The 12,480-nt window shown below is 42.3% G+C and overlaps 2 protein-coding genes across 7 annotated transcripts in view; one reads left to right on the top strand and one right to left on the bottom strand.

Annotated features, from left to right (window-relative positions):
* The window catches only part of FAM118A (family with sequence similarity 118 member A), a 28,405-nt gene extending 23,110 nt beyond the window's left edge, over positions 1–5,295 (top strand). For 4 of the 5 annotated variants that reach the window (XM_084749798.1, XM_084749796.1, XM_084749795.1 and 1 more), the window contains exons 8-9: positions 178–261; positions 4,087–5,295. In XM_084749798.1, coding sequence (XP_084605924.1) covers positions 178–261; positions 4,087–4,106 — 104 coding nt within the window. In that variant the 3' untranslated portion in view covers positions 4,107–5,295. Of the gene's footprint in view, positions 1–177; positions 262–1,865; positions 2,103–4,086 lie in introns of all 5 variants that reach the window. The other variant, XR_014773123.1, reaches the window with a different exon arrangement.
* Positions 5,296–7,872: 2,577 nt separating this feature from the next.
* Positions 7,873–12,480, bottom strand: part of SMC1B (structural maintenance of chromosomes 1B) — a 69,868-nt gene continuing 65,260 nt past the window's right edge. For both annotated transcript variants that reach the window (XM_084749765.1, XM_084749766.1), the window contains exons 23-25: positions 11,540–11,609; positions 10,314–10,424; positions 7,873–8,148 (exon numbers count right to left, since the gene is read on the bottom strand). In XM_084749765.1, the coding sequence (XP_084605891.1) occupies positions 8,005–8,148; positions 10,314–10,424; positions 11,540–11,609 (325 nt within the window). In that variant the 3' untranslated portion in view covers positions 7,873–8,004. The remainder of the gene's footprint in view (positions 8,149–10,313; positions 10,425–11,539; positions 11,610–12,480) is intronic.

Raw genomic sequence — 12,480 nt, 5'->3', positions numbered from 1 at the left:
GCAAACTGTATTTTGATTTATTTTGGACAATTTCAAGGATCTATAAGGATGTAAGTAGATTCCTAGAGGGTAACTAACCCCATTTCTTACCCTCATGCTGCCTTTATTTTAATGTAAAGTTTTAAAAATTAATTTTTATAAATATCTTAATGTTTTAAAATATTTTTTTTCTTTAAGGTAATGCCTGTCAGGATTGTGCAAAGAGGAAGTTGGAAGAGAATGGAATTGAAGTTACAAAAAAAGTCCGACAGTCAGACGGCGGTAGGTATTACTTGTTTCTGTGGGGAACTAGCTTAGCTCTGTAGGTGTCTGTAATTACTCCTTTGCCCCAGCAGCCCTAGTCTGTGGGAAGGATCTCACAGCCCTTCACACTACCAGCCAGAGGCCCTGTATTTTCCCAACATTTCTAGTTAAGTAATGGAAGGGAAGGAAAACAAGCGAGGGATGGTGATGTAGCATCAGCTCAGTGAGTTTTCATGAGCAAAAGACACCCACTTGTTCATACCAAGTTAGCAAGCAGAGAACATTTTGGGAGTATTTCCCCACCAACCAGAGTGCCCACATTCATTAATCTCTAAAGAAATCACTTCAGGCCAGGCATGGTGGCACAGGCCTTTAATCCCAGGCCTTGGGAGGCAGATACAAGTGGATCTCTGAGTTCGAGGCCAGCCTGGTCTACAAAATGAGTCTAGCACAGCCAGGGCTGTTAAACAGAGAAACCCTGTCTCAAAAAAACCTAAAAAAAAAAAAGAAAAAGAAAGAAACCACATTAAATTCTTGCTTTCTGTTCTCTCTCCCACTGAGATGTATATAGACTTGTAAACTTTCAGCTGCTCATTTCAGTAGACTCTTTCCATTGATACTAGGAAAGGTGATCTGGCTAAAGACTCAGGTCTCTACCCCTCCTATGATCCCTCTCTAGGGATTTAGTACTGGGTTTATTTAGTTTGGTTTGACTCTGTTGATTGAACTCTGAAGGGCTTTTCCCTTCCCCTCTTTCTTCTCCTTACTCCCAAGCTCTGGCTCTTAACACTGCCACTGTCAAGCATCTAGATGCAGGATAAAAAGGAAGCAAGGCCTCCACTGTCTGTGTTCTAAAAGGTGGAAAATAAAAGAATTTACTTTATTAAAAGCATCTGTATTTTCTCCTTTCTGCTTGTATATAGTGTTAGCAGACCAAGGCTGTAACTTCTTATCTTTGCTCAGTATCAGCTAAATGATTATTTTCTGAACACTCCATTTAATTATTTATTCTTTGCATATTCTCTGCCCTCTCATGTTGGGAAGCATGCTAGCTGGAGTCTCTTGGATTATTATCTTTTAAGTTTTCTTTAGTGCTTCTTTTTTGTTTGTTTTTGAGACAGGGTTTCTCTCTGAAGCCTTGGCTGTCCTAGAACTCACGCTGTAGGCCAGGCTGGCCCCGCACTCACAGAGATCTGCCTGCCTCTGCCTCCTGCATGCTGGGTTGAGTGAGTGTGCCACCTCTGCTTCGCTCTTTAGTGCTTCTTAATTTTTATTTTCAATCTTCATTAAAACACATTGAGAGATTCTCTGTATTTTAGCACTAAGTTAGAATTTTATTGTTATTTTTGAGTGTCTGGAGTTGGGGATATAAACCTGGGGGCTTGTTACATGCTAGACACAATGAGCTTCACCATCAGCATCTAAATTTTGGGGGTTTTTTGAGATGGGGTTCTCACTATGTATGCCTGTCTGGCCTGGAACTCACCACATATAGACCAGGCTAACTTCAAACTCAAAAGATGTCCCTATTTAAAAAAAAAAAAAGTCCCTGCTTCAGCTTCCCAAGTGCTGGACTAAAGGGGTGTGCCACTATGCCCAGCTTAAAATTCTTTGTTTTATAGTGTGACTTCGAGTCTCTTCTTTGTCCTTGCTCCGTTCATCTGTTGTGTACTGCTGTGAGAAGCCTTTTCAAGTCTTTGAGGCCCCAGGGGCTGTTCTGATCATCCCTTACCACTTCATTCCTGAAGCCCTGGTAGACTTGTGACTGTAACAGAAGCAGATCTCAGCCTTCAGTGTCATGATCATCTCTAATGGACCCTAGCACATGTGTATTGGGGCAGGAGCACCATGAGATTGAGGTTAGTTTGAACTATGTAAGAGCCCTTACCTCAAAACAACAGGGAGGAGAGGAGAAGAAAAAGGAGTTGGGCTGGGGAACCCAAGTATGTATCTGAACTACTCTTAAACACCTGTGCACCTCTTCTCCAACAATTTTCCAGAGTTTTGGAAAAGTTAGCATGTTGACGACACACCGAATATCCAAAGCTAACTCCTCAGTGGGTGTCTGATCAGTACTGTGACAGAGCTTGAGCATTCATAATGTGAAATCCTCCTAAGCGGTACCTTTTTGGGGATCAGAGGTTTTGGGTTTGGAGAGAGATGGCTTAGTGACTAAGAGTGCTTGCTGCTCTTGCCGAGGACCCTGAGTTCAATTTCCAGTGCGCATGTGGCTCCCGACCACTGTAATTCTAGCTCCAAAGGATTGGATGCCCTTACACACACACACACACACACACACACACACACACACACACACACACACACACACACCAATAAAAATACTTAAAGTTACAGATTTGGAAACATTCTAGATTTCCAATTAGGGACGTTCAATCCCTTAAATTCTATGTAAAGATTCCCAAGCCCCTAAAATTGAGAAATTTGAAGTGCTTTTGGGGTCTAAAACTTTGGATGAGGGATACTAGTGCATTAACAAGAGCATGAGTTGCTTAAGTCATCTGTCATTGATAAAGAGTCACAATGAGGCCGGGTGGTGGTGGCACACGTCTTTAATCCCAGCACTTGGGAGGCAGAGGCAAGTGGATCGCTGTGAGTTCGAGGCCAGTCTGGTCTACAAAGCGAGTCCAGGACAGCCAAGGCTACACAGACAAACCCTATCTCTGAAAAACAAAACAAAGTCACAATGAACTAGTCAATCGCCTAGTCAAATGAAACGAGACGTTAGATTTTCTCTGCAGTGTGAACTGATGAGTTGGGACAGGAGGCCATAGAGGCTTAGTTCAGATGTCTATCATGGGACAGTGGCTGGTAACAGCTGCTGCAGACTACGTGCTCCTTCCAGATTTGTGTAACTTCAGTACATTTGGTACTTGTATCTATCAATTTTGTGTATGGACAAAATTCTTTGGCGTCTTTCATTCGGATTGTGTTTTTAGTTGGCAAGCACATGTATAACTAAAATAGAGCAGAGTAGTTCCTCAGCTGCAGCCTCTGGGCAGCACTGTCTGTGCTGCTTTTCTATCAGTCTCCTTCATGTTCCTGGTTTTCCTCACATCTGAGCATCTCCACAGTTTGCTGATGTGTGAAGTCCCAGTGATTGTTTTCAACAGGCAGTTGTGGGTTGGTTTTTCATTTTCTTTTCTTTTTCCTACTGTCACCTGTATACTAGGCTTTACATGTTCATGATCTCTCTGAATGCTGTTAGTTCAGGTACCAGTGCTACTACCTGGTAGACAGCGCCATAGAGCAGTGGGCCAGGCATCCTCTTTGATGCCCAGAAAGAGCCTTGTCCCTGAATAATAGCAACTGAGTCAGCCTTGCCTCTCCCCAGGTAGTCATGTCTGCTTGAGGAAATGCCTCTGGTCTCTGATATGCAGAAAGCTTTGGTCTGTTCTGCATGTGGATGAGAAAGGCAAAGGGCCACATTCTCAGTCCTGCTGGCCACACTTGGAGCCTGAAGATCCCCTGAGGATTGGTGTTTCTATCCATGTGGCAGCTGAATTGTGTGTTCATTCTGAGCCTTCATTTCTTATCCATACTTAAAACAGGCTGTCACTGCATGTATGCAGAAATTGCTCTGTCTTGATTCTACCAGAAAACAGCACTGAAGTGCGTGGGTAGAGATTCCTGTAAGTCTTTACAACCTATATTATACCTGGTACTTGATAGTACTGATAGCTCTAGACAGTGGCTACTGTTCCTGTCATGGAAAGTTTTCAAAATTTTCAGCAGGTGAGGTAGTTGCTGAAACAGAAATGCTGATATACTTTTTTTTTTTTTTAGCTTAACTGAAATGCTTTGATATTTCTTTTGCTCAAACAGATGATGCTGGAGGGTCTTGAAATTTTTAAAACTTGAAACTTGAAAACCAGCCTTCTGTAACCACAGTGCCATGCCCAAATGATGAGGAATGTACAGAGGACTCCGTATGGAACTGTCACATACCCCAAGAGCCTGTGGGTGTGTGGCCTTCAAGGTTGAATGACAGAGCTCCACTGTGTGCTTAGCTGCTCAGGAGGTGACAGGGACACACTTCAGGTATACTCTGTAAGGACGAATGGACAGCTACCTCAGGGACCAAATTGGGGGGTGGGGGTGGGATGTGCCTGGCATTGTTCCCTTTTCCATGTTTTCTTATGTCAGGGTGTTATTTTTCCTAATACATGGAGGAGAATGAAGACTGTCCAAGCAACAGTAGTTGCCAAAGAGAAAATAAGACATAAACACTTATATTTTATATCTTTATGTGGAAACATCTTTTGTTGTAGAAAGTTTTTACAAGATGTGTTGGTTAAATTGTTAGGTACAACAGGAGAAGTGGATAGTAGAGGCAGTGACTCCACTGGTGAAAATGGTCATTTTAAAGGGTGACTAGATCAATTGGGTTTCTTTGGAATTGTGCTATTTCAGTAAGTTCTGTTCCAAAGAAATGGTAGACTTGTCTGTCCAGAGAGACTGAAGACCATTTTCAAAGTCTTTATGTGACTTACAAGTTAAATGTGAAGCACAAGACTAAGTTGTAAACTTTGAGAAGTTCTAAGCTCTCCAAGTCTTATTTCTCGAGGATACGGCCCATCCTTTCTGTTCTTCTCTCTTCCCATGGTTCATATTAAGATTTACATGGCTGGGGTAGGCAGTGCTTTGGTCTTGATTCATTTCAAGGTTTACTTCTGGGGAAACACCATGCTCGGATCACTGCACATGCCCAGAGCTCCTCAGATAGCTCCTGTGGCAAAGGCTCTTATGTTATGTAGAATAGTCCTGAAAGATTTCTTGGAAACAGGCCCTGCATGGCTCATTTGAGGCTACCCATCTTTGATATGATACCAAGCTCTTTGATATCTTGCCAAGACCTGCCTGTGACATTGCACGGATGGCACTGTAGCTCCCAAGGGGACAGGGATAATTAAGAACAAGGAACACAGGTTGAGATGGAGAAGCCAGAGACAGGCTAACAACCCTCTACCCCTTTTGAAGTGTGGAAAAACAAGTCTTTAATGTCACTGGTTATAAATAAAATTTTTAAGTCAACCCTGTGTGCTCAACTTTTCTTTAGCTATGACAACATGTAGGTATATGTAATACGAATGTTTAGTTTGAGTTGCCACTAACTATGAAATAAAATGACTACTTTTGAATGAGTTTAATGAAAAATACATAAATTTTTGAAAATTGGGTTTTTTTGAGGGCTGGAGTGATGGCTTAGCAGTTAAGAGCATATACTACTTCTGTAGAAGACCCAAGCTCAGTTTCCAGCATCTACATCAGGTGGCTAACAGCCCAAAGTCATCCTCTTCTTGATACTGTGGGCACCTGCATTCATATATGCAAAGATTCCCACAGAAAGAGATTTTTAAAAAAGATTTATTATTTATTATTATGTATAGAGCTCTGCCTGCATGTACATCTGCAGGCCAGAGGAAGGTATCATCACATTATAGATGGTTGTGGGCCACCATGTGGTTGCTGGGAATTGAACTCATGACCTCTGGAAGAACAGTCAGTGCTCTTAACCGCTGAGCCATCTCTCCAGCCCAAAAGAGATTATTTTTAATTATTATTGGTATTTTGAGATGGTCTTACCTTGTAGGCCAGGCTAACTTCCAACTCACAGCCATCCTCCTGCTCAGCCTGTTAAGTGTTGTGATTACAGGATTACAGGCTCATCAGTGAACTTTATTTTTTCCTCACTTTTAAAAACACATTTACCAAATGCTTTCAGGGGTAGATAGGTAAATATTAAAAGTTGATCTAATAATAGAAAAATCACATTCTGCAGTATACAAGTGTCACAGTGTCACACTGAAGGATCTGAGTTTGTTTTTTTTTCGAGACAGGGTTTCTCTGTGTAACTACTCTAGCTGTCCTGCAACTTGCTCTGTAGACCAGGCTGGCCTCCAACTCACAGCAATCAGCCTGCCTCTGCCTCCCAAGTGCTGGGATTAAAAGTGTGCACCACCACTACCCAGCTAGATCTGAGTTTCTTGCTGTAATGAATTAAGTTTATCGTCAATCTTTTTGTTATGGTATGTTGAGTGTAGCTTCACTCCAGTGGTTCATTTACTAGAAGGTAACAGCCGCAGCCAAGGGATTTGCTTCTCGTTTTATCAGTGAGAGGCATGAAGTTAGCTGACAAACGCTTGCCCTCTCTGGTGGTTACTGCCCAGAGCTAAAGGGTTGGTACATTTTAACTTGTTCAAGTACTTCTTCCTGAGAACCTCTTTACAGCTGGAAATAGTAACTGTGGTTCTTCAAGAAACCTGCGAATCCTTGTTGAGTGGATTGTTCCCAGTTCCTTGGAGCTGTGAGAATACCCTGAAATCTTCACTTGGCAGCTTCCTAAGGCTCAGAGGCTCCCTAGTTCCCATGTGCACCATGAGCCTCATCCACAGTAGCCTGAGCTTCAAATAGCCCTCTTCATAACCTACTTTTTTCATAAATTAGTATCAGGCCTCTTTCAGGGTAAGTTGACTATTAATTGTAGCATTTATGTATTTCTTAACTACTTAATGTATATAAAAGCTATTTTGCTTTTTTGGGGGGGTGTATACGTCAATAACCTTACTACATTTTATTCTTTGTGTATTTGTGTCTGTGTACATATGTGGACAGAAACTAAATTTTTTTTTTCTTTTTGGTTTTTTGAGACAAGGTTTCTCTGTAGCCTTGACTGTCCTGGAACTCATTTTGCAGACCAGGCTAGCCTGGAACTCACAGATCCGCCTGCCTCTGCCTCCCGCGTGCTGGGATTAAAGGCATGTGCCATCACTGCCCAGCTGTGAAACTAAATTATGACTTTGTCTAAGTAGCTGTAAAGCCTGTTCTGGGTTCAGAAGTGACCCATGGCTTTAGGAGGCAGCTCCAGGTCAGCACTTCCATGGAGACCTGCAGAGTCCTGTTTCACTTTGAAACGGGGACAAAACTGCTAATAACTACCACATTCCTTCTAGCAGTGGCAATTACATGACGTCCCTATTACCTGGCAAAGCCTTGTAATTCAGTGCACCCTTAAAAGAAACTCAGAAACATTAGGGTTGTACTGAAGCATATGATTCAGTTTTACCATCACAGTTTTCTGTTTTTAAAACTTGTGAGAGCCGGGTGGTGGTGCCGCTCGCCTTTAATCCCAGTACTCAGGAGGCAGAGGCAGGCAGACTGCTGCGAATTTGAGGCTAGCCTGGTCTACAAAATGAGTCCAGGACAGCCAAGGCTACACAGACAAACCCTGTCTTGAAAAACCCAAAAACAAACAACAAAAAAACTGTGGGATTACTCTTATTTATGTTTTCAGTACTGACACTCCCTTTGAAATAATCTCCATAAGCCAGGTTCTCCAGTTCACTAACTATGCCTTGACTGCGTCAGTAGAAACTATCATGGCTGGGGAGGCACTCAGTGGTACAACACTTACACATGGGTCTGGGTTTCCAGCACCACAAAAATAAAATCCCCAGACCAGCTGGCAAGGCAAGACCAGAGAAAAGATGTTGCAGAATTCAGACTTTTATAACCAATTTATTTCAAAAAGAAGTCCTCAAAAACAAAAGGAAACCATAAACCACATTCACTGCCGCCATAGGAACCCTCTATTGGAATGGCGCTGAGTACTCCTTATCTGAAGTGGGCTACATAGCCTGTTTTACTAACACTGTAAATTTTCTTCCATGACACATGGGTCTGAACAGAGACTGACCTGACCTCCACAGGGCCAGAGTACAACCCTTCAAGGGCATGCTAATTTTAACGAGACTGGGGAGACTGCGGGGACTGTGATGCTCGTGGTGCTCTGGGCTTCCGGTGTCTCCTCCTGCCTTCTTGGTCTTCAGTGTCTGGATACTTTGAAAGGTCCAGAGTCAACACGTGGCTGAACATGCATTCATCGAGCTGAAATGGAGAGAGGCCAGTATTAGTAAGTTCTCCTGATTAGAGGAAAAGTATTTATTAAAGTGAGGCCATTAGTTAATCCTGATTTGCATTTAGAAGGGGTTAGTTATCCTGTTTGTTTTGAGACAAGACTCCTCTATGTAGCCCTGGCTGTCCTTACTTTGTAGACCAGGTTGTCCCAAAATTTAGAGAAATCTGCCTGCTTCTGGCTCCTGAGTCAGTAAGTTAATTTTTATCTTAGATTAAAGGAGAACAGCCTAAACACAGAAGATCTTGAATTGTTTCTCTACTCCCTTGGCTCAGGTTTTAAATTATTTTAAAAATTTATTTTGTAAGCCAGGCATGGTGGCACGCACCTTTAATCCCAGCACTTGGGAGGCAGAGGCAGGTGGATTCCTGTGAGTTCGAGGCCAGCCTGGTCTACAAAGCAAGCCCAGGACAGCCAAGGCTACACAGAGGAAGAACTCTGTCTCAAAAAAACTAAAATTATTTTGTGAGGGGCTGGAGAGATGGCTCAGAGGTTAAGAGCACTGACTGTTCTTCCAGAGGTCCTGGGTTCAATTCCCAACAACCACATGGTGGCTCTCAACCATCTATAATGAGATTTGATGCCCTCTTCTGGCCTGCAGGGGTACAAGCAGGCAGAGCACTGTAATACATAATAAATAAATAAATCTTAAAATAAATAAATTAAGCTGGGCATGGCGTCACATGCCTTTAATTCCAGCAATCAGGAGGCAGAGGCAGCCTAGTCTACAAAGCGAGTCCAGAACAGCCAAGGCTATATACAGAGAGACCCTGTCTCGAAAAACCAAATAAAATAAATAAATTATTTTTTAAAATTGTGTATGTGTGGGTGAGTGCCTGCAGGGTACAGGTTTTAAGGTTAAAGGACAGCTTTCAGGGATCCTTTCTTTTACTGTATGGGTCTGGGGGATGGAATTTAATGTCATTAGGCTTGGCAGCTGTTGCCTTTTACCAGCTGAACCATCTCAATGGCCTTAGCTCAGTTTTTGAACTATTTGTTTGAATGGCTTTAAGCCGGGTGTGTTGAAAATATAAAAATTTCTATATATTTATCCACTGGAGCTTCTGGTGAACTTGTTTTTTGATATAGTGCATTCATTTTTGCACAAAATATTCACAAATCAGAAACATGAAGCACAGTACAACAGTTTCTTCTGTGTTACTATTACTAAGTACTACTTACTATTTTACAAAACACAAGCATCACACTTCCCTGCAGGGTTTGTTGTTGTTGTCTGTTTGCTTTCTAACCCCCCCCCCCCCCCCCAAGACAGGGTTTCTCTGTGTTACCCTGGTTGTCCTGGACTGGCTTTGTAGACCTGGCTGGCCTTGAACTCAGAGATCCACCTCCTCTGCTTCTCAGAATGCTAGTATTACAGGGGTGCATCATCACGCCCAGTTTACCTTGTGGTTTTAAAGATTTTTTTTTTAACTACACATATTTGTGGAGGAATGCCTTGAGTGGTTGTAGCAGTTGTCAATAAAGTGCTGTTTAGCCAATCAGCTGGGCAGAAGGACAGGAAGTGGAAGGCAGGGCTTCGAAGAGAGGTTGGAGGAGCTGGCTGCCAGACAGTTAGTTGATAGGGGGAGCAGAGCTGCCGGAAGAGGATCAGATTGGGAAGTGATTGGGATTTATATAGGTTTTGAGGCCATAGGATTAGAGTAGTTTAGTTTACTAGTAGATTAGTAGTAGTTTAGAGTCTGGCCAGTGTAGTGCTTGTAGCTTTAAAATACACCACAGTCTCATTGTATCAGTTATTGACTTCCTAGGCCATACAGAAAATTGCAACACATATTTACTCTTGTGTGTGGGAAGGGATGAGTTGTTTTTCTCCCTCTATTATGTGGATCTGGAAAATCCAACTGAGGTCAATAGGTTTGGTAGCAAGTGCCCCAACCTGCTGAGCCTACAGTTTTAATTTCCTTCTTTCACTTAAAATGTCTTACATCTCTTTCTGGCAAGGAGAGTATCTGAGTAATTGCTCACAAATCTTACTCATTTAAAAATCATTTGGCTTATATTTACCCACTGTAGAAACCAAATAGTGTCTGCAAACTCCTGGATTGTGGAAGGAAATCCCAAGGCTGGCAGGGTCAGAGGAGTTTATGGGGCCTGCCCCTGCCCCTGCATCTCTTACCTCTGGGTAGATACCTATCAGTGCATCAGCTCTGGAGTAGAACTCCTCTTTCAGGGAAATGATTATCATCTGAAACTGTTCCTGACTCTGTTCTTTGATGTAACTTGAAACCTGGGAGGAAATAAAAAGCACACATTTCACCAGTGAGGCAAGGGCTCCTTTGGGCTTTGAGAACAATGGTTCTCTTTCTTCTTTCTAATTTTAAAATCACATTTGAGGTGATAACTCAAAACTTACAGATTGGGAAAATGTGACAATATATATGATTTCATAATCAAGTCTTGGTTAAGAATGAATTGTAGCTCCTTCAGGAAGCTCAATTCCAAGGAAATAAAAATAATGGGTATGGTGGTACAATTCTGTAATTCCAGAGAAGCAAAGGGTCTGAGAGCCCAGTACCCTCAAGTGAATGCCTGGAATCCTCACATCCTTCCAAGGCCCTACCCTCTTAAAGCTTCATTGAAGAAGCTCAATTGAAAAAAAATCCCTTTCCAGTGCCACAGCCTTATGTAGGGACATTTTATATCTAGACCATCGTGTCCTCCTATCTCCCATTCCTATCACTATTCCAAGACTTCCCCCCCTGCATCATGGCTACTGCCATGGCCTCTTGAGTCCCTTCTGTGAATGTGGCTTTAGCCTATCTCTTTGATTCACTGTAGCTGGTACTTCAGAGGCATAGTAATCTTGAATACACAGTAGTTAGGATTAGTGTACTCTGACCCAGACCAATCTTAGGGACTTGGTAAGTAGTTTCTTACTAGATACAAGTCTCAGTTCTCCTGTACCCAAGTTATAAGTGGTTTATTTATTTTGTTACTTTGTTTTGAAAGAAGCCATCAAATGGCCCTAATTTTCCTCTAAGTTTCTGCTTGTTTTCCTGACTTTCCTTAATGATGGACTGTGACTTAATAGTATAATCTTAGTAAGCCTTTTTCTCCCCTAAGTGGTTTTTGGCTATGGTTTTGTCACAGCAAAAGAATAAAATTAGAACATAAACATTCTACTGGAAATTAAAGCAGAAGCCGGATTAGTGGTGGTGGTGGTGCACACCTTTAATCCCAGCACTCTGGAGGTAGAGGCAGAGGCAGGCAGATCTCTAAGTTAAAAGCAAGCCTGGTCTACAGAGCAAGTGCCAGAACAGCCAGGGCTACACAGGGAAATAGTGTCTTAAAAAACCAAACAGGGGAAAAAAAGAAAGAAATTGAAAGCGTTAACAAACTTACTTTAGCAATGTTAGTATTGTCCAGGGCTGCATCTACTTCATCTAATACAAAGAATGGAGTAGGGCGAAAACTAGAAAAAAGTTACATGCACATGAGTAACAAGTTCCTGTTTGTTTTATGAAAAACTTAAAAGGCAAAGAGATAGCATTTAGGGTAATCAAGACCTTTACAAACTCTGGGAGACTTCTTATGTTACCATGTGCTGCTCCATACACCTTAGTGACAGTTCTGAGCTTTCTTCTCACATGTCTCCCTACTGGATTCTGCATGAGAATTCAGCCATCATCTCCCCTCCCTTCTACCTGTTCTCTCCTCTGGGCAGTTCTCTCTGCTGTGAGCAGCAATTACCATTATAGTTATTTAGGCTGAGCCCATGGAGTCATGACTGACTCCTTCACAATCCATGGCTGTCCGTTAACAACCTCTAGCTTCCACATTGTCCTAAGCCACCACTATCTTCCACTTTGCTTGCTAGAACAGCATCCTAACACTGTGCCTGTCACTGCCATGATACTCCACACATACTGAGCACACTTTGGCCTTTGCAGTAGCTTTTCTTTAGTATATCTAGAACATTCTTGCTTTAGCTATCCACACAAGTTGTATCCTTAATTCTTACCTAATCTAATTTCTAAACTTTTATTGTTGTAAAGTGCTTCAGGGCCACCTATATTTCCATTTCTTTGTGGGATTTGTCATTTTCAAATATTTTCTATAGTAGAGAAATTGTTTATAAATATACTGTCTCCTCCAATGAAAATAAATCCCCCCACAATGGAGCTGTACGTGAGCCTAAGGAGTTTTGGCCCAGCAGAATGGTTCTGGCAAAGAAGGGTGGTGAGAAGAAGGGTCATCAGCGAGGTGGTGACCAGATAATACACCATTAACACTCACAAGCTCATCCGTGGACTTCAAGAAGCGTGCTCCTTGGGCACTCAAAG

The sequence above is a fragment of the Acomys minous genome (genome assembly GCF_964271855.1).
Source record: "Acomys minous genome assembly, chromosome: 12".
In the NCBI taxonomy this organism is placed as follows: Eukaryota; Metazoa; Chordata; class Mammalia; order Rodentia; family Muridae; genus Acomys; species Acomys minous.
This window is presented reverse-complemented; position numbering and strand designations above follow the sequence as displayed.